Source organism: Myotis daubentonii, chromosome 10 (genome assembly GCF_963259705.1).
Source record: "Myotis daubentonii chromosome 10, mMyoDau2.1, whole genome shotgun sequence".
NCBI classification, from domain to species: Eukaryota; Metazoa; Chordata; class Mammalia; order Chiroptera; family Vespertilionidae; genus Myotis; species Myotis daubentonii.
This window is the reverse complement of record NC_081849.1, coordinates 76,242,535-76,264,605: the sequence shown is the minus strand read 5'-3', so window position 1 is coordinate 76,264,605 and position 22,071 is coordinate 76,242,535. Positions and strand designations below refer to the sequence as shown.

General features: G+C 37.5%; 1 protein-coding gene and 2 pseudogenes across 4 annotated transcripts in view; 1 reads left to right on the top strand and 2 right to left on the bottom strand.

Annotated features, from left to right (window-relative positions):
• Positions 1-22,071, bottom strand: part of CDK13 (cyclin dependent kinase 13) — a 123,710-nt gene that overhangs the window by 83,746 nt on the left and 17,893 nt on the right. For all 4 annotated transcript variants that reach the window (XM_059655734.1, XM_059655736.1, XM_059655735.1 and 1 more), the window contains exon 2: positions 6,636-7,253. In XM_059655734.1, the coding sequence (XP_059511717.1) occupies positions 6,636-7,253 (618 nt within the window). The remainder of the gene's footprint in view (positions 1-6,635; positions 7,254-22,071) is intronic.
• On the top strand, positions 4,357-4,860 carry LOC132211148 (small ribosomal subunit protein eS24-like; annotated as a pseudogene).
• Positions 17,874-18,074, bottom strand: LOC132211615 (U2 spliceosomal RNA; annotated as a pseudogene).

Below are 22,071 nucleotides of genomic sequence, written 5' to 3'. Positions count from 1 at the left end.
TTATTTTCCAGATAAAATATTATACTATATTCAAATGCAAATTTAAAATTAGGTGGTAAAAAACTATGTATAATTTCATAACTAAGGAAATTTGAACAAAGTATGGATTATCAATATTGGCTCATTAATTTTAACCAATATAACATACTAATGTTGTTTATACTGAGGAAACTTAGTGCAGGGTTTATGGGGGACTCTTATTTTTCTGTAAAAATCTGTGTATTTTTAAAAATAATATATAATTACTATAAGGCTATATTAGAACAAAAAGTAAACTTTTACAAGAAAATTAATTTTGTAATAGCATTTGGTTTTATTCCAATGAAGAAACAAAAGTTGTTTTGTTGTAAGAAATAATAAAACTACAAGCTATTATTCATCTTGCCCATTTAAATAACCACAAACAACTAATTTAGCTTCATCCCTTTTCAGGTTAATTTTTCTAAAATCAAACATTGATTCTTTTAAAACTCTTTTAAGGCTCTAGCTTACTAGAATTGCTAGTGAAAATTTTAGCTTAGTTATTAGTTTAGTACTTTTTATGAATGGATAAAGAGCTCTTATTTTTAAAGTACTATATCTATCTTGGTAACTCATTATTTTAAACCTCTCAGATATTACAAAATCTTTTATCTAATAATATGGCATGTTGAAAGAGAATCTTAAATTGATAATAAAATTTGGACTTAATATACTTTCATAGCAGGTATGAGTCCCATAATGAGAAAGTTTAGTGAAACTACACTGATGTAGTCAGAAGTTACTAAGAAGTTATCAAAATATATGATTTACTTTCTTACAATAAAACTCTTACTAATTTGGAAAATTAATATTATTGTATAAAAAATTGATCCTTTTCTTCATAATCCTGTTACTTACCAGAAGGTTCTTTAACAAAAAAAAACATGCTCAAAAGAAGGTTTGCAGTTTTATTTGATTTTATTTATTTACTTGTTTGTTTTAAAGTAATGGTATCAGAGCCTACTCTTCAATTTTACTGTCTCCTATTACAGATTGTATACCTCTATGTGCTGGGTATTACATAAGGCACTGGAGATTTAACAACAGAAATAATAACAATTAAGACACAGTTCCTCTCAGAAAAGAGCTTACATTTTTTTTTTAGAACACAGGTAAGCAACAGGATAAATACTACACAAATGGATTCCCAGTGTGGTATCTAACGGGCATTTTATTCAGGATTGAAAGACAATAAAAGCTTCTTTCTAGAAAAGATACAATTTGTACTGTCTGAAAATACTCTTATTAAAATAATTTATTTAGAAGACTAAGTTGCTAACTTGTAATTAGGTTTTAGTGAAAAATTCTCATTTATCTGAGGATTCAAATCAACTTTTTGGGGGGAAAAACTAAACAAAGTCTTAACTTTACTTATAACTTAAAATTTAAAAGACCGCCTATATTCCAATATGTCATTATATGAACTATTAAGTTCAGCAAGATTCACAGATTTAAGAGAAATGAAATACTGTTTTTCAAGAACATTACATAATTAAAAAACATTGTATTTTCACTGAATACCTGCAATAACCTATTTGAAAATGTGATTTTTTTAAAAGTTTCCATATACTACAGCATTAAAAATAATAAAAAGCATTAATAAGAAATGTACAAGACTAAGAGAAGAAAAATTGAAACATTTGACTGATGAAAATAAATTTGACTGAAAAGAAACCATGTTTTTGTATGGAAACTATAATACTGTTAGTCTCCAAATTAACCTATTATATTTTTAAAAAATATGTATTCTATTGATTTTTTTTACAGAAAGGAAGGGAGAGGGATAGAGAGTTAGAAACACTGATGAGAAAGAAACATCAATCAGCTGCCTCCTGTACACCTCCTACTGGGGATGTGCCTGCAAACAAGGTACATGTCCTTGACTGGAATCGAACCTGGGACCCCTCAATCCGCAGGCTGATGCTTTATCCACTGAGCCAAACCGGCTAGGGCTTAACCTATTACATTTAATAGAGTCCCAAACAAAACCCAAGGAATAGTCTTTTTTTAAAATATTATTTTTTTATTGATTTCAGAGAGGAAGGGAGAGGGAAAAAGAGAAACATCAATGATGAGAATCATTGATCGGCTGCCTCCTGTATGCCTCCTACTGGGGATCGAGCCAGAAACCTGGGCATGCATCTTGCCCCGAATCAAATAATGACCTCAGGGTTCATAGGTTGGTGCTCATCCACTGAGCTACACCAGCCAGGCAGAAATAGTCTTTTAAATAAAACTTGACAAGCTGACTGAATAGAAAATTTGTCTAAGAATAAAAGCAAAAAACTGCCAAGAAATTTCTGAAAAAGAATAATAAAGTGAAATTTGCCCTGTAAGTCACCTATCCAAAAAAATCTCAAACCAAAAGCCAAAGGCTTGGATGAAGTCAAAGAATATATATTACTTTCTATACAATGTTTTGTAAAAGACTATCAACTATCAATACTTTTAAATCAAAAGATTTACATAAACATTCAGATTCCAGGCTTCTTAAAAAACAATCAAAAACACTCTAACAACAATGGTCCTAAATTCACGTACAGCATCACTGAAGCTAAAGATGAATAGCAGGGCTGTTCATTAATCAGTAATTGATTCCATCTCTTCACGTTCACATTATCCCTACCCGCATAATAGAAATTTGAGTTTGAGAGCCAATATGCCATGAAAAGATACTGGTAAAGAAATAATAAAATATGATAATAAAAGAGAGTCCGGAAACACAGATAGCTATAAGAATTTTTATATATGGCACCACAAATCAGTGAAATTGAGTATTCAATAAATGATGTTACTAATTGGATTTATTAGTCCACAGGGTGGTAGTGGGGAGACGTATCTTCCTTCTTCATTTAAAAACTAAAGACAAATATTTGTAAGATGTAAGTTAACCTTTTTATATACTCAGAAGTTTTAAAAGAAAAAGAACAGATTTCACTACAATTTTAAAATGGAAAACACCAATGTAGCCAAGAACGAAACAAATAAATCTCAAAGGCAATCAACAGACTGAGGCAAAGGTCAATATCACTAACATAGGAGTATCTATAAATCAATCAGAAAAAGGAAAACAAGCTTGAGAAGCCAGCATAAGATATAAGCAAGCAATTCACTGGAAAAAAATAAATACCCAGTAAATATTCAAAAAGATGCTATGTCTCAATAATGAGCAAAATGCAAAATTAATCATTACGTATTTTAAAGATTATCAAAAATTCAAAAATGGCAATGCTGTTTAAGTAATTTCATACATTTGGGTGCATAAATTGGTACATAGTTTTATTGAAATACAATTTGGCGGTTTCTATCAATTCTTAAATGTTCATAATTTGATCTTCCAAGCTACCCTAAAAATAACTCACATGTACATGAAATATTAATACAAGGTGAGTTTAATAGCAAACAAATATGAATCTAAGTATCCATTAGTCAACAGCAGAATAGTTAATAAGAGCATGATGCATCCATTTCTATAAGTAGGAATACTGAACCTAACCTAAAAGACTCACTAGGAAACAAGGAAGACTCACTCAAACACCAATGGCTGCCCTAGCTAGCCGGTTTGGTTCAGTGGATAGAGATCAGCCTAAGGCCCAAAGGGTCCAGGGTTAGATTCTGAACATATGTACTCAGGTTGCAGGCTTTTCCTCCTTCCCCGTCAAGGGCCCTGGTCGGGGGTGTGCAGGAAGCAGCCAATCGCTGTATTTCTCTCATCTCAATGAAGTTTCTCTTTGTCTTTCCCTCTCTCTTCCACTCCCTCTAAAAATTAATGGAAAAATATCCTCATGTGAGAATTAACTAAAACAAAACAAACAGCAACAACAAAATGGGATCAAGTTAAAAGGACAAAGGAGTCAGCTTTAAAAAGTCCCCACAGGCCAAATTTCTGACACTTGGAGCATCAAAAGGAAGAGTGACTGTAATTGGTCTTGAATCAACCTCTGACCACACACATTAGTAGTAGTACTCAGGGGTCTTAAGAAATATCTTTGCCCTGGCTGCTGAGGCTCAGTTGGGTGGAGCAATGTCCCAGGCTGAGAGTTCAATCCCTGGTCAGGGTGCATGTAGGAGGCAATTGGTTGATGTTTCTCTCTCATATTGATGTTTCTTTCTCTCTCATTCTCCCCTTAAAATCAATGAAAACATATCCTCGGGTGATGATTAAAAAAAGAAGAAGAAGAAACTTATATATCCACGAAACATACAAACACATTCAAAGAAATAAAAGCAGAGACACAACAAATAGAAAAACAGAAAAGGTAGATCAAAAGAAATTTTTTAATGACCAAGTATGAAATGTGTCACCATCTCATTAAAAATAGATGCACAGAGCTCTTTTCCTCCCTGGCTGCTTAAAGATCAACCTCCATCATGAAGGACACAGTAACCATCCGGACCAGGAAGTTCATGAGCAACAGACTACTTCAGTGGAAGCAAATGGTCATTGATGCCCTTCACCCTGGGAAGGCAACAGTACCCAAGACAGAAATCCGGGAAAAATTAGCCAAAATGTATAAGACCACACCTAATGTCATCTTTGTGTTTGGATTCAGAACTCACTTTGGTGGTGGCAAGTCCACTGGCTTTGGCATGATTTATGATTCCTTGGATTACGCAAAGAAAAATGAACCCAAACACAGACTTGGCAAGACATGGCCTATATGAGAAGAAGACCTCAAGAAAACAGAGAAAGGAACGCAAGAACAGAATGAAGAAAGTCAGGGGCACTGCAAAGGCCAACATTGGTGCTGGCAAAAAGTGAGCTGGAGCTTGAACTACAGAAGGAGTAAAGATTCTTCGGTGACTTTATCTGTGGTGTCTGTGCAGATTTTTCATGAGAGGATTAATAAACTATAAACTTAAAAAAACACACACATACACAAAAACAGATGCACAGAGAATATCCTCCTTGAGCATTCACATGGGTATGACCTGAGTTCTTGAAAATACCACCAGTAAAAATTTATCCCTAAAGCATGTATGAAAAATAGAGACAAGTCTCACTGGTCCAGAATCACTGGATTCTCAGGTACCAATAAGTGACTCAAATCTGCACTCAATTGTGCTGAAAAGCCCATTCCAGCACTTACAAAAATTCCAAATCACTATTATGAACCTTCAATACTCCTAGATAACAGTCAAACCTGGAATTACCACAATTATAGCAGTATAATGGAATAACACCAAATTAAATTGAAAGGGGTATCGCGGTAACATTTTTTTATTGTAGGATAAAAGGGCCTCAGAAGGCATGACACAGGAATTTTTTTTTTTAAGTTATAAAATTTTCATAATGCTAACCAAAGTGAGCACTTGAAAGAACTACCCATGTGGTGTTTTTATCTGCTTGTTTTGGCAGAATTCTTTCAGTTAGGAAAATTGTCCATAAAGTTGCTTCTCAATAGAAAGAAGGAAAACAACTCTAATTTCTTCATAAAAATTGAAAAAATTAAGTGGTATAATAGGCAGATATAACACAATAGCATAATGCATCTATCCTAGCATACATTTAAGAAATTTACACATATTCTTACCTTCATCCTCTTAAAAATAAAATGTTTCAAAATAAAAAGCAAGCCACATCCCCAATATTCATAATAGAAATCTGTAAATATATTAAAGGAAAGCATAACCACATTATGGGTTTTCTGTAATATATAATCAATCCCAAATTGCAAAAAAGTTAAAGTCAAGAAAGACTAAAAGGATAAATTCATAAATCCACCCAATCTGGTAAATTTAAAAGGCCACTAAAGAAACTTAAAAAACCCAAGACACATGCTTTATATTACCCAGTACAGACTCCCTCATAAAATGTCCTGTCTCTCAGCCCTAACAGGTTTGGCTCAGTGGATAGAGCGTTGGTCTATGGACTGAAGGGTCCCAGGTTCAATTCCGGTCAAGGGCATGTACCTTGGTTGTGGGCACATCCCCAGTAGGGGGTGTGCAGGAGGCAGCTGATCAATGTTTCATCAATGTTACTAACTCTCTATTCCTCTCCCTTCCTCTCTGTAAAAAAAATCAATAAAATATATATATATATTTTTAAATGTCCTGTCTCTGATACTATCATCAAGGAATATTAAATCAAAGTATATACCGGCAGTTCTAATTCTCAAACTCAAACTGATATATACATTGTATTCCAAGACATTGGCAAATTTTTCCAGGGAATTCTTAGCATAAGCTATAATTTTGTCATTATACAATGTGCTTCATTTTAAGACATATATTAGAAAGAAAATTAATCCACATAACATTTTTTGTAAAGTTTTTTTGGGGGAAAAAGTCAAATAATTTCTCACTTCAAACTTACGTATTTTTTTCTTCAAACAGTTATTGACCTGCCCTAGCCAGTTTAGCTCAGTGAATAGAGCATTGGCCCATGGACTGAAGGGTCCTGGGTTCGATTCCAGTCAAAGGCACATACACTGGCCCTGGTCAGGGTGCATGCAGAAGACAACCAATCAATGTGTCTCTCACATCAACATTTCTCTCTCTGTCTCTCCCTCTCTCTTCCACTCTCTCTAAAAATCAATGGAAAAATATCCTCAAGTAAGGATTAACAAAAAAATTAATAATAAACAGTTATTGACCAAATTTTCTGCACTTACCTATCAGAATCTTTATCTTCAGGCAGCATGGGAGGCAAAGGTAATGGTGGTAATGTAGAGGTCACTAGAGCCACATGTTGTTCCTTCTCCTTGGCTCCTGTGCTTGGTGTAAGTGGTTTGGTTTTCTCTTTAAGAGATACTGGTTCCTCCTTTGTAGCAGCAGATTTACTCTCCTTCCCAACTGCTTTCTTGGCGGTTTTATCTACAGTCAAATTATTGTCCACCTTTGTTACCTGAATAAGTGGCTTTGTTTTTGCCTTGTCATTTTTTAAAGTTCCACCACTTGAGGGAGAAGGTGCAGGCTCAATCTTAAGTTTCTTCACATCCTTCACATGGTTTGTCTGTGATGCGCTGGCAGCAGTTTCTGTGTTCCCCTTGGTAGGTGTCGAAGTGTTGGAGGCTTTGGCAGCTTTGGCAGCGGCCTCAGCCGCCTTGGCTGCCTCTGCAGCTCGTGCTTTTTTATTCTTGTTCAATTCAGCTGCCAGGCTACTCTTCAGAGTTAGTGTGCTAGGAGAAATGCTAGAATGCCGACTTCTGGATCTAGACAATCTGTGCCTACTACGAGATCTTGAATGCCTAGATGAATATGGGCTTCTGCTTCGGGATTTGGCAGACCGTCTGGTGGAAAGTAATTAAGATTTAGTTAGTAATTCAGAAAAGTTCAGTTGAGATTTATAAAAACTGCTAACTCCAGCCTGTGAAATGAAAGATTTATTTAATTTCAAAATCATAATATAGTTTTTGTGGGAGGATTTTTAAAAAACAAAAAGTGCTTTTAAGTAGAATATTGTCTGGTGATCTGGTGGCTATAGTTTTACTGAAACTAGAGCGAATGTCTGAGTATATTGACCTAGCCTACAAAAGGATGAAAACAGATTCTGAGAGAAGAAATACTGTTAAGAATTAGGAGGAAGTCCATCAGGTGCGGCTCAGTGGATGAGCACTGAACCAGGAGGTCATGGTTCGATTACCAGGGCTGTGAGCTCGATCCCCAATGGGGAGGGCCAGGAAGAAGGCAACTAATCAAATGATTCTCTCTCATCAGTGATGTTTCTATCTCTCTCGCTCCCCCATCCTCTCTGAAATCAATAAAAACATTAAAAACAAAACAAAACAGAAAACAAGAAAACAGAAGCAGGCAACAAGGATACCAGGGATAGCAGTAGCAGGGTGACTGATCTTTTACCAGAGAGATGATCTCTACATCTCAAAAGCATCTTCACCCATTAAGTTCAGAAGTAGGTCTGTCTACAAGAGTGAAAAAGACAACACCTGTCATTAGGCAATAAGCAAAAGTCTCTAAATCTTGGGAACTACTTAATGACTGTGCAATTCACGTCTCAGAAATTATTGGAGGCCTGGCCGGTTTGGCTCAACGGTTGAGCATCGACCTATGAACCAGGAGGTCAAGGTTCAATTTCCTGTCAGGGCACATACCCAGGTTGCAGGCTCAATCCCCAATGTGGGGCGTGCAGGAGGCAGCCAATCAATGATTCTCATCATTGATGTTTCTATCTCTCTCCCTTCCTCTCTCTGAAATCAATAATAAAGGTATATATATTTATATATGTACGTACACACACACACACACACACACACACACACACACACACTCTAGAGGCCCAGTGCACGAAATTCTCACACTTGGGGAGGGGTCCCCTCAGCTCGGCCTGTGCCCTCTCGCAGTCCGGAAGCCCTCGGGGGATTCCGACTGATGGCAGTTGGACATCCTTAGCAGTGCTGTGAAGGCGGGAGAGGCTCCCGCCACTGCTGCTGCACTCCCCAGCCATTAGCCCAGCTTCTGGCTGAGTAGTGCTCCCCCTGTAGGAGTGTACTGACTACCAGGGAGCAGCTCCTGCATTGAGCATCTGCCCCCTGGTGGTCAGTGCGCATCATAGCGACTGGTTGTTACATCGTCTGGCTGAAACCGGCTCTTTGACATCCCCCAAGGGGTTCGGCTGAGGGGCCCCACTGGTGCATGATCGGGGCCGGGGAGGGATGTGGGAGGTTGGCCAGTCAGAGAGGGACCACAGTAGGGCTCCAGAGTATGTCTGGCACATATCACTCAGTCCTGATCAGCCGGACCCCAGCAGCAAGGTAACCTACTGGTCGGAGCATCTGCCCCCTGTTGGTCAGTGCACGTCATAGTGAGCAGTTGAGAGGCCTTAGCATATCATTAGCATATTACGCTTTGATTGGTTGAACAGCCGACTGGATGACCAGACACTTAGCATATTAGGCTTTTATTATATAGGAGATATATATATATATAAATGAACAAAGGACCTGAATAGATAATTCTCCAAAGAAGATATACTGATGGCCAACAGACATATGAAAAAATACTAAATATCACTAATCATCAAAGAGGTGCAAAGTAAAACTACAATAAGATATTACCTCACACCTGCCAGATGGCTATCATCAATAAATCAATAAACGTGCTGGCTAGAATGTAGACAAAAGGAAACCATCATGCACTGTTAGTGGGAATGCAAACTGGTGCAGCCACTGTGGAAAACAAAATGTCACTTCTTCAAAAAAATTAAAAATGGAAGTGCCTTTTGACCTGGTGATCCCACTTCTGGGAATATAGTCTAAGAATCCCAAAACACTAATGTGAAAGAATATATGCACTCCTATGTTTGTTGCAGCATTATTTACAACAGCCAAGATCTGGAAACAGCCCAAGTGCCCATCAGTAGATAAGTGGATGAAAAAGCTGTGGTATATTTATACAATGAAATACCATTCAACCATGAAAAAGAATAAACTCTTATGCTTTGTGACAGTATGGAGAGCATTACCCTAAATGAAATAAGCCAGTCAGAGAAAGATAAATACCATATGATCTCACTTATATGTGCAATCTAATGAACAAAATAGAAACAGAGGCATGAATACTTGGAACAGACTGACAGCTGACAGAGGGATGGGGCATGTGGGGACTGACTGACAGAAGATAAAGGGATTAGCCAAAAATCATATATACAGCCTGGCCGGTGTGGCTCAATGGTTGAGTGTTGACCTATGAACCAAGAGGTCACGGTCTGATTCCCAGTCAGGGCACATACCAGGGTGCAGGCTTGGTCCCCATAGTGCAGGAGGGCAGCTGATCAATTGTTCTCCCTCATCATTAATGTTTCTTTCTCTCTCTCCCCTCCCACTCTTTCCCTCCCTCCTTCCCTCTCTAAAATCAACAAAAATATATTTTTAAAAAAAACATAGATACATAACACATAGATAAGACAGCAGTGTGGTAGCCAGAGGGAAAGGGGGTGGAGGCTAGGTGGAAGTGGACAAAGTGGGGGGGCATGGGGACCAAAAGAGACTTCGCCTGGTGCTATGGGCACATAATACAGTGCGCAGATAATGTTTTATTGAGTTGTACACTTGAAACTTGTATGGTTTTGCGAACCGGTCACCCCAATAAATTCAATTAAAAAGAAAGAAAAAAAAGACCCTGTGATTGCATAGTACCCATCCAGGATCATCTCTCCATCACAAGTTCCCTATTTTAATCACATCTTTAAAAGTCCCTTTTGCCATGTAGGATAACATTCACAGGTTCACAGGAATATCTTTGGGGAGGGGTGTGGCATTATTCAGACTACACGCCCTCATCTTTAATTCTCCAGGGTACTGTTCTATTTCAGACCTCATTACCTCCCCTGTAGGCTTCCTTCCTTAACTTATTAAAAATAACTGATCTTTTCACATATCTAATCTCTCCCTGCTCCAATTATTTCTATAGACATGATAACCAAAGTAATCCTCACTATTCAGTGATTATTGCATGTCTCCAATCCACTCACTTTCCTTCTCTTTTCAGTACCTATTCCAAACCTTCACAACTTTCTTCAAGTTCACCTACCATTCCCAATGTCTTTTCTTAACATCACTGTACTTCTATTTCACAGAAAAATAAAAAGATTATCAAAAGCATGTCTCCTGCCTGCAAATGTAATCTTTATCTCTATCCAAGTTACATTCCACCTTAGTAGAGGTCCAAGGCTAAGTCCTCTAAAATGCTATCAATCTCATACTCTCTAGTCTAGATCCTCAGAGTATGGTCTAAAGACAGCAACACTGGCATCATCTGGAAGCCTGTCAGAAATGTTATATCTCTGGCTTCAACGTAGACCCTTTGACACAGAGCCTGCATTTAATAAGACCCTCATTAAAGTTTCAGATGCACTATGCTGAGCATTTCTGTTGCAATAGTCCATTTGCTATTTCGTCTCAAGGCATAAATTAACTCGTCTTTAAGCTTTTTAAAAACAGACCAGAAAACAAAACAAAACATGCAAATGATGGTACCTTGATATTGTATTTTTACCTCTTCCAATTGCAGCCAAATTCTGGCTCTTACCCTCACTGTAATTATTGAAGTGACCAATGATCTACCCTTTCCTTTATGTTGGGCGGTGGGAGAAAGGAGGGAAGAAAAATATCAATATCTGTGATAACAATGTTGATCACACCCTTAAAAAATACTTCCTAATTACTTCCACTACTTTTTTCCCTGATTCTTTTCTTACTTCTAGGATTCTCAGTGCTCTTTAAGGTTATCTTCTTCACTATACTCATTCTCCCACAATAATTTAATTTATGCTTATGTATAGCTTTAATTATCACCTAACTATTGATTACCCCACCAAGTCATCCTCCCCCTTCCAACTATCCTATATGCACCTTCAACACAATACAGTTAAAACTATTGTTTCCTCTCCAAACCCACCCTCCTTTCTCCTTAAATGTATCTTATTCTTAGGCAATGGCATTCACTGAAATAGAAATCCAGAAGTCATTCTATATTCCTTTCCTCCCTTCTTCCACATCCATTGATAACCAAGACCTGCTAATTCTACATATAAGCATCTCTCCAGTTTTCCAGGCTCTTTATCCCCATAGTTACCATTTCACATTAGGGCTTACATCATCTCTCACTTGGCCCAATTAGTATAGAGACCAAAACCATAAAACATCATTTCCAAACTATCCTTTTTGCCAGGTTTCCTACCTCTAGTCTCTATCTTTTCCAACTTCCTCTCCATACTGCCATCTGCATCTTCCAGTTACCCCGCTACAACTCTTCACAGCCTTGCACTGCATACAAGGGCCTTGCCAAGCCATCCCAAAACACATACAGAGAAACAGTTCTCTGACATTCCTCTCTTCACCTCTTGTATCTGCTAAGCAAAGAGATACTTCATTTCAAAGCATGAGATATACAAGACCTCTATATAAAGTTTTCCCTTAGGAAGTCAGGCAGCTGAAGATGTTCCTTGTCCTGTGATTATCAGCTTTTGATCATATCTCATTAGAATAATTAGATCATCTATCTTCCCTAACTAAACTGAGAATACTGTGTCTTCATAGTCCTACCTAGCACAAACATAGCAATAGCAGATGCTTAATAAATATTTGCAGAATTAAGTATACTGCTGATAGTATTCTTACTGAATTAATTCACCTTCCTTAGCCTGAAACCCTGCCTTTCTTATCAATTTCTGAATCTGCCTAATGCTTCTTTCAATGCCTTTACTCCCAGATTCATCTACTGAGAAATTTCTCTTCCTCCCATCTTCTATTAAAGTCCAATCCATCTTTTAAGGCCTACTTCAAGAGTCCTTTCTTCAAAAAGCCTTACCACCAACACCAAGAAAGAAGCAAGCTCTCCTTGCTTGCTTGACTTCCAATAGCACTTTATATGATTTTTATGACTCAACGTTGTATTTTATGTACCACAGTAGAGGTCCAGTGCATGAATTTGTGCATGGGTGGGGTCCAGCTGGCCCACCCCGATCGGTGCCAGGCTGGTCAGGGGTAGGGGCCACAGGATGTTGGCCGGCTGGCCCCACCCCAATCTGGCTGGTTGGCCGGCCACAGTGCACATCACAGGGACCAGTTGTTCCGGTCGCTTGGCTTTTATATATATAGATTGTCTACTATACTACATCCTCTTTGAGGAGCAGAATGGACCTCTTTGATGTCTATTGTTTTTTGGGTTTTTTTTTTTATCATTCCACACCCCTTAGAATACCACATAAATAGCAGTTTTTTACTGAATAAACATACATACTGCATTGAACCTCACAGTTTACAAAACATTTTTCTAGGCATTTTAATTTGACTTGCTCTTCATAGTAACCAAGGTATAAAAGAAAGCAGATGGGGGGGCTAAAATAAAGATGGTTAAGAAGTCTATTTAGAGTCCAGGAGCTATGAAGAGGTACAGTCAAACTCAAGACCAAGTTTTCCAATTCAAAGCCAGGCACTATTTATTGCTACTACACCATACTACATCCTTCCTCTTCACTTATTTGATTCTTAATTATTTTCATGGATCAAGCTAAAGTACCATCTCCTCTATAACCTCCACATTTGCTGAAATCACATAATACTTGTTACATACTGCCTTGTATTTTGTCTTTTGTCTTTTAAAAACATAAGCTGGATTGTCTAAAACTTGCCAATGGCTTCACACTGCATTTAGAATAAAAGTCAAAATCTTTGTCATCTACAAAACCCAAACTGCCTCTCATCCTTATATTCTCCTTCACTCAGTAGGCTCCAGCCATACTGGACTCTTTTCTGATTCTTCAAAAGGTCACACTTCTTCCTGACTTGGTATCTTCACACATACTGTTTTCTCTTGGGATGCTTAGATCATCACATGGCTGATTCTTTCTCATCATTCAGGTTTCCATTTATCAACTCCACAGTGAGACTTCCCCTCACCAGAAAGATATATTAACACATCTATACCCCTCTCCTCCACCAGTCTTGTTTATCACTACATCGCCAGTGCCTAAAACTTTTTCTGTCATGCAACAAGGGATCAAAAGATTTCTATTGAATTGATGAATAAAAACGAATAAACAGGTTATCTTCTTCTCTGAATGCCTGCAAATACTAACGGAATGCTTTTCGTCATTGATAACCAGCTAGTTAACCAATAGTCATAGGTCCATTGATAAAATTCTCCTTAAACTGAAAAATTAGAAAACTATTACATTTAGTTAATTGGTATCTTCATATAAACACTGAGATGATTTTATTATTTTCATTAACAATCAAACATTTTACATCCATTTTCTAATAATGAATTTAATAAGCCAAACTAGTTTTTCTAATGTAACATTTCCTTATTTTTAATAATAGAGGATCTTCGTGATTATAAAAATAATACAATCACATAAGAAATACAAATCACCAGTAAAGAAATTAAAATGCTCCCTTCTCTTTGGTAACCAGAAAAGGCAAAACAAAATAATGGTAATAAATTTCCAACCATCAGAATGGCCAAAATAGAAATTCTGAAAATGGTAAAAAATTTCCAACCATCAGAATGGCCAAAATAGAAATTTTGAAAATATCAAGTAATCGTGAGAATGCAGAGAAATGGTCACACATAAATTATCAATTTATAAATATAAATTGTTAAGGGAATATAAAATTGTTAAGGCTTTTTAAAAGGCAATTTGGTAATATCTACCAAATGCTTTTGATCTGCAATTTTACTTACAAGAATACCCTCGTAGAAAATATTTCCATTTGTGTCAAAAAGTTGTTATACAATATCCTTTAAAGGATAGTTTGTAATATAGAAAAATCAGCTTAGTACCCAACAACTGATAGTTAAATAAAACTTGATAAATTTCATTATGGAATTTTATGTAGCCTTATGGAAGGACCTGCAAATCCTACTTTTAAAAAAAGCATGTAAATAACAATATTTATGGCAAACACTCTTAACATTTATATGTATATATGTTTGTAATTATATACACAGAAAAAGGATGTACTTCAATCTACTTGCATGGTTATATGTTTGGAAGGTAATGGGAATGAAAAGACATAAAGGGCTTCTTTTACATCTTGCTCTGTATGCTTCTGTACTGTTTTCAGTAATTTCATATGTGTTTTAAATATAAAGAGAGGGCGGATTAAAAGAAGCAAAAAAACTTTATAATAGAAAACTAAAAAAGATACAGAAAATTTTAAAGATAAACACCACTGCAAATTACTATAAACCAAAACATATAGTATAAATTAAAATTAAAAAGGTGTACAGATTTATTCTTACTCCAGTACTACAACTGCTTAACTTCAAATAATTAAATCTAGAAAATCAGAATGCTTTTAGTAATACTAGCTAAATAAAATACTACCAACATTATGCATATATTTTTCATAACAGATTTCTTTTTTTCCTAGCCTCTAGGACAGTAATGGATAATTACACAGGCTCATGTTTAAGGTCAACCAAAACACCCAGAATTGTTTTTACAGCAAAAATCAGACTCTGTGGGAAATAATTTCATAAAAAAATAAAATTAGGCATTTCTGAAAACTTCACAGCTATCATTTTGTGGAGAAAAACTGAATACATTTTCTATATGATCAGGAACAGGACAAGGAAGTCCAATCTCACCACTTCAATTCAATACTGTACTTGAGATTCTAGCCATTTCAATTAGATAAGACAAAAATAAAAGAATCCAATACTGGGGGGGGGGGGAAGGTGAAACTATCTCTGGAGATGACTTAATCTTGTATATAGAAAATCTGAAGGAATCTACTAACAAACTATTAGGACTAAGAAACAAGTCAGGAAAATGGAAGGAAAAATGAAAAATATTGAAAAATCTATTGTAGTTCTATACACTAGCAATGAACAATCAAAATGAAATTACCAAAAAAACTCCTATTTACAATAGGCTTAACAAGAAACCCAGGAATAAATTTAACAAAAGTGCGAGTACTGTACCCTGAAAACTTCAAAACCCAATGGAAAATATAAAGGAAACCGTAATTAAATGGAAAGAAATTTCATGTTCATATATTAGATGATTTAACATTATTAAAATGTCAATATTCTCATGTTGATCAACAGATTCAATGCAATCCTTACAAAAGTCTCAGCTACCTTCTTTGCACAAACTGGCAAGGTGATCCTAAAATTCACATGGAAATGCAGCCCCCACACCAAATTTAAAAAAAGTCAAGCAATCTAAAAGAATAAAATTCTGCCGAAACCGGTTTGGCTCAGTGGATAGAGCGTCGGCCTGCGGACTGAAAGGTCCCAGGTTCGATTCCGGTCAAGGGCATGTACGTACCTTGGTTGCGGGCACATCCCCAGTGGGGGGTGTGCAGGAGGCAGCTGATTGATGTTTCTCTCTCATCGATGTTTCTAACTCTCTATTCCTCTCCCTTCCTCTCTGTAAAAAATCCATAAAACATATTAAAAAAAAAAGAATAAAATTCAAAGACTCCCTTCCTGTTTCAAAAATCACTATAAAGGCAAAATAATCAAGAATGTGTGGTACAGTAAACCCTCGATTTTGTGGGTCTCATTTTAACAGACTTCGGATTTAATGGACAAAATTCCCAGTCCGTATGTCATATGTGAAAATTATAACCCTGTTCATTTTAAAATGCTTTTAGTTAAGATTTGCTTATAATTAAATTATCCGAGTTTTTTGTTAGCTCACTGTTATTTTTAATAAATTTTAGCAAATAGGCCATATGCTGGAAAAAACACTGTAGTAATTTCACTGACATAAATTAATATTATATTTCTACAACTATATATTATATTTCTACAACTATCTATATACATAAAACTCTAATTTGCAAATAGACTGAACAACCAGTCATTATGATGTGTGCTGACCACCAGGGGCGCGTGCAGAACATGCGGGCATTGGCAGCAGGTGGCAGAGTGTGAAACATGGTGGGCGTCGGCTGCGACGGGATGGTGGAGCAGGTGAGTGGAGGCACCAGACCAAGGTGGGGCATTGGTCACTGTCATCAGGGGCAAGCCTCTGGTGGTTACTGAAAATTCTTTGCTCCCATGCACCACAGTCCCGCCTGGCACTCGCACCTGCTGCCAGCGCCCAGCGCTGGTCCCAATCGCCCCTGCGGGCTTCTCCACCTTCTCCTGCTCCTGAGGGGCAATCAGGGCAGCAACCACCACTTGCACCCACTAACGGCTCCAGCCCCACTTACACCCGCTGCTGGCGCCAGCCCCTTTCGCTCCATGCCGTCAGCAGGTGCGAGCGGGGCCAGCACCCTTGGTGCGTGGGTGCAGTAGTGGTGGGAGTGGGGCTGCCGGCAGACAGGGGACTGGAAGCCATGGCAGGAGGGGCCAGGTGGGGGCATGGAGGATGGGCCAAAACCCGCCCCTGTGCTCACCACAGCCTCATGGCCCACAGTTCCTTTCGAGGTGCATGAATTCCTGCACTGGGTACCTAGAAGTCTACATATTTAAATCCAAGAGTCACTGCTCTCAAGCAATGTTCAGAGAATGATTAGCAGGTGATCACACTACATCCCTCAGTAATTGGTTCTGTTGTTTCTAGTGGAACTTTCTGCAGCAGTTTTGCCCAGCTGGGCTCTAAGTCATGCCCCAGCTGTGTGCATTTGTTTACTAGAGGTTACTGGTGAATGCATGCATTTAAATTCAGTAGATTTTAAAATTACAGTAATACATATAGAAAACTCTTCTGTGAAATTAAACTTTTCATACATGCTTAACTTTAATTACACAAATGTGTTGGCATAAGTAAAAACAGATAAACTAATTTATCCATTTTTAACATACCCATTCAGAAAACCCACTTTATGACGGACTTTCGCCTTAACAGATACTCCCTACCCCAAATTAGTCTGTTACATCCAGGTTTTATTGTATATGTATAGCTCATGGACACAGAAAATAGTGCTGAAGGTCTGCAGCAGAGTAGGGGCTGAGTGGAGGGGGAGGAGTGTGAAATGGGGGACATCTGTATTACTGTCAACAACAAATTATTATTTTATTTTTTTTAAGAATGCCAATGGAGAAAAAATTGTCTTTTTAACAACTGGGACAACTAAATATCCACATGCAAAAGAATGAAGTTGGACCTCTTTCGTCATACAAAAAAATTAACTCTAAACAGATCAAAGACCAAGATGTAAAAGCTTAAACTGTAAAACTCTTAGAAGAAAATATAGATATTTGTGACCTTCAGTTAGGCAAAGCCTTCTTTAATATGACACCAAGGCATAAATAAAAGAAAAAAACAAAGTGAACTTCAACAAAATTTAAAACTTTTGTGCTTTAATGGACATCATCAAAGGGATACAATGGGAGAAAATATTTGCAAATTAAGTACCTGTACCATAATTTATTTTAACTGCTCCTTTATTCATAGTACTTGGGTTGTTTCGAGTTTGTTTGTTTTTCCCCCTTGGTGCACCGTTCCCAGAGGTACTGCAATACCTACTGCAATACTGGGTCGATGCGTGGAGTGGACAGAGCAAGCTCCTATTCCATCTCCCTATTCCAAAAATACATTTAATATAATGTTCTCAGATAGAGGACGTATCAGATGTTAAACTGATAAGAAGATACTACACTTGATCTTAGCCAAAAGGCCGAGAAGTGATCAAGTTGTTTTTTAATTAGGTAGGCATTATTCATCCCATTTTACAAGAAAGACCAAAGTTCAAAAAAGGTAAGTTAATGGAAATGCTTATTATTACTCTGATACAAAAGCACCTAAATCCATATCTGTATAATTTCTAAGCCCTTGCTTTTTTCTACTGGATAATTACCCATTTAACAGATAGTGGTCATTTGATTGTTTTGTTGACACCTCACCCTAGAACTTCTTTCTTTTCTTCTTTTGAGTCCAGAAACAATGACTCAGAAGCTAAATGATTTGTTCAATGTTACACTATTAGAATGGCCGAAATGGTTATGAACAAATCACCTGGGGAAGACTCCACTTCTTTGTATGAAATTAAAATTGACTCTCCTGAATACAAGAATTCCTCTCTCTAGGAGGAGGAATGTTACAAGTCATGTAAGAGATTTGTATCCAGAGTATATTAGGAATTCGTAAGATTCAACAATAAGAAGAAAAATCAATTTTAAAATAAGTAAAGGATCTGAATATTTCCCTCCAAAAGATATATAAATTAACACATGAAAAGATGCTCAACATCATTAGTCATAATGAGATACCATTTTAAACTCCAGGATGATAATAATAAAAAAGACAACTAATGCCAAGGATATGAAGAAATCAGAATCCTCATATATTACTGGTCAGAATATAAAAATGATGCAGCCTTTGAAAACAGTTTGGCAGTTCCTTAAAATGTTAAACATAGATTTACCATACAACCCAAAATTCCATTCCTAGGTATATGCCCAAGAAAAATAAACTATACATAAATGTTCACGGAAGCATAATTCATAATAGCCAAAATGTGGAAACAACCCAAATGTCCATCAACTAACAATAAAATGCAATATACCCATACAATGGAATAATACTTGCCATAAAAAGGAATGAAGTATTGATAAATAATACAACCTAGATGAGTCTTAAAAACCTTATGCTTGAGTAAAAAAAAAAGAGCATAAACTGTATAATTCCATTTATATGAAACTAGAGGCCCGGTGCATGAAATTCATGCACAGGTAGGGTTCCCAAGGCCTGGCTGGTGATCAGGGCCAATCTGTGGGGCGACTTGCAGGGCAATCAGGGGGCTCCTGCTGGCACCCGCCTTGGACGGCCTGGGGCCTGCGGGCTAGGGTAAGCTCCTGCATTGAGCATCTGTCTCCTGGTGGTCAGTGTGCATCATAGCAACCAGTTGTTCCACCGTTTGGTCAATTTGCATATTGGCCTTTTATTATATAGGATGTCCAGAATAGGCAAATCCATAAAGACTGAAAGTAGTTGCCAGGTGCTGCAAGAGGTACAAATGGGGAGTGATTACTAACAGGTGGAGTTTTGTGTGTGTGTTTTTGGGGGGAGGGGTGATTAATATGCTCTAAAATTAGTGATGATGGCTGTACAACTCTGTAAATATACTAAAGACCAATGATAGTATCACTTAAAATTAGAGTAAATTGCATGGTGTGTGTGAATTATATCTCAAAAACAGGCGTTATTTTTAAAACTAGAAAAAAGTAACAAAATTAAAATGTTTTTTGCTGTTCTAAAAGTATACTTCCTTTCCTTTATGTTCCTTATGCAACACTAAAAGTTAAAAAAAAATGAAAGACACATGGCTGACTTTTTACAGAGTGGCTCAGCTAAACAAGTTCTAATTCACTGAGCATAAACTCTGCACATGTCTTCATGTTTTGCTCAAGAAAAAGATGGTGAGGAGTAGAGGAAGAGTGTGATACTTGATTTGCCCAAAGACACATACTTTTGATTCGTCTAGCCTAGTTATTATGAATTTATTCATAGGCCAACACTGGACCCTGTTAATATCAACAGGATTTTTTTTTAAATTCTGAGGTTTGCCAGCCAGTGTAGCTAGGTGATTGAGCATCGACCCATGAACCAGGAGGTCACGGTTCAATTCCCAATCAGGCACATGCCCAGGTTGCAGGCTCAACCCCCAGTAAGGGATGTACAGGGGGCAGCTGATCAATGATTCTCTCTCATCATTGTCTCTATCTCTCCATCCCTCTCCCTTACTTTTTGAAATCAATGAAAATATATATTTTTTTAAATTCTGAGTTTCTGGATGTTTTCTTATCTAAATCACTCTAACATCATTTTCTGGGTACCTATTATCTATCATACGCTGTGTCAGTGCTTAAAAGACAAGATTTAAAAAGAACCTCATGGGACTTACAATCTAGTGGCTAAAGTAAAAACAAAATATGAAAATAGTCGTCAAGCCAGAATCAAAGTACTGAGGGATAAAAAGTACATGTACAACTCCATACCCAGCAAAAATATCTTTCAAAATGGAGGTTTTCAAACAAACAAAACAGCAGGCCTACATTGTAAGAAATGTTAAAAGCCATTCCTTTTGACAGAAGAAAATACTACATCAAAGTCTGAATGTGCACAAAGAAATGAGAAAGTGTTTACAAAAAAAACTTTTCTCATTTTTAAATTTCATGTATATATAACACACATAAGTCATACATATGTAGAAATAAAGCATGACAAGAATAGTATTAGAGAAGAAAGTGAAAGTATACTTTTGTAATGTCATATTATGCATGAAAGTAGACTGATAAATTGAAGAGATATACTTTAAAACAAGGAGAAAAACTGTGTGACCATGAGATAGGCAAAGTTTTTTTTTTTTTTTAGGGGGGGCTACAAAAAGCACGTTATAAAAGAAAAACTACTAAATTGGATTTCATCAAAATTGAAAACCTTTGCTCTTTGAAATTAAGGAAAGGCAAGCCACAGATTGAGAAAAAAAAATCATTTGCAAAACATATGTCTGACAAGGAGCTTGTTTACAGAATATGTGCAGAATTCTTACAATTTAGTAAGACAATAAAATTCATGAAGAATATGGACAAAAATTTTAAGACACTTCACGAAAGATATGAAAAGCCAATAGGCATATGGAAAGATGCTCAACATGGTTAGTCATTAGGGAATTGCCAGTAAAACCACAATGATATGCCACTACTCATCTACTACAATAGCTAAAATCAAAGACTGACATAAACTGAAGTCTTGGTGAGGCTGTAAAGCAACTGTAATGTTCAAGTAACAAAAACAAGACCTGTATTCCTATGTTCACAGCAGCTTTGTTCAGCCCAAAACTGAAAATAACTCAAAATGTTCAATTTGGTGAGGAGAACCAAGATGGCGGCATAGGTTAACGCCGGAGTTTGCTGCTTTGAACAACTACTTCAAAAGTGAAACTAAAACACGGAACGGACATCACCCAGAACCACAGGAACGCTGGCTGAGTGGAAGTCCTACAACTAGGAGGAAAGAGAAACGCATACCGACACTCAGAGGAGGCGCAGTGCTGAAGTCAAATTCTGAGGTGCGGAGTGCGTGGAGCGGGCTGGCGGCGGAGGGCGCGGTTGTTGTTTTCAATCGGGAGGGAGTCGCAGACTCTGAGCTCCAGATACAGGCGAGTCTTTAGGGACCCAGGCTCAAACGGGAGAAGCGGACTGTCTGGCTTCGGTCAGAGCGAGTGCAGCTTTCTCTCCGAGCCTTGCAGCGGGTGCTGGGACTCAGAGAGGCAGAGCCCCTGGGGACAGGACTGAGAGCTGCCATAACTGCTCTCTCCGGCCCACCCTGTTGATCCTGTGCGACCCACCCCGCCCAAGCCCTGCACAGAGGCCTTTGCCGGATAGCCTCAGGCAAAGGCTAGATTAGCACCTCCCTAGAGGACAGAAGTTCTCTCACTGCTGACACAGCTGATTCTCATAGCCACTTGGCCTGGAGGTCAAACCCTCCCTGGAATTAGCTACAACAATCAAGATTTATCTATAAGACTGCGAACAAAGACCACTAGGGGGTGCACCAAAGAAGCATAACAAAACACGGAGACAAAGAAACAGGACAAAATTGTCAATGGAAGAAATAGAGTTCAGAACCACACTTTTAAGGTCTCTCAAGAACTGTTTAGAAGCTGCCGATAGACTTAATGAGAT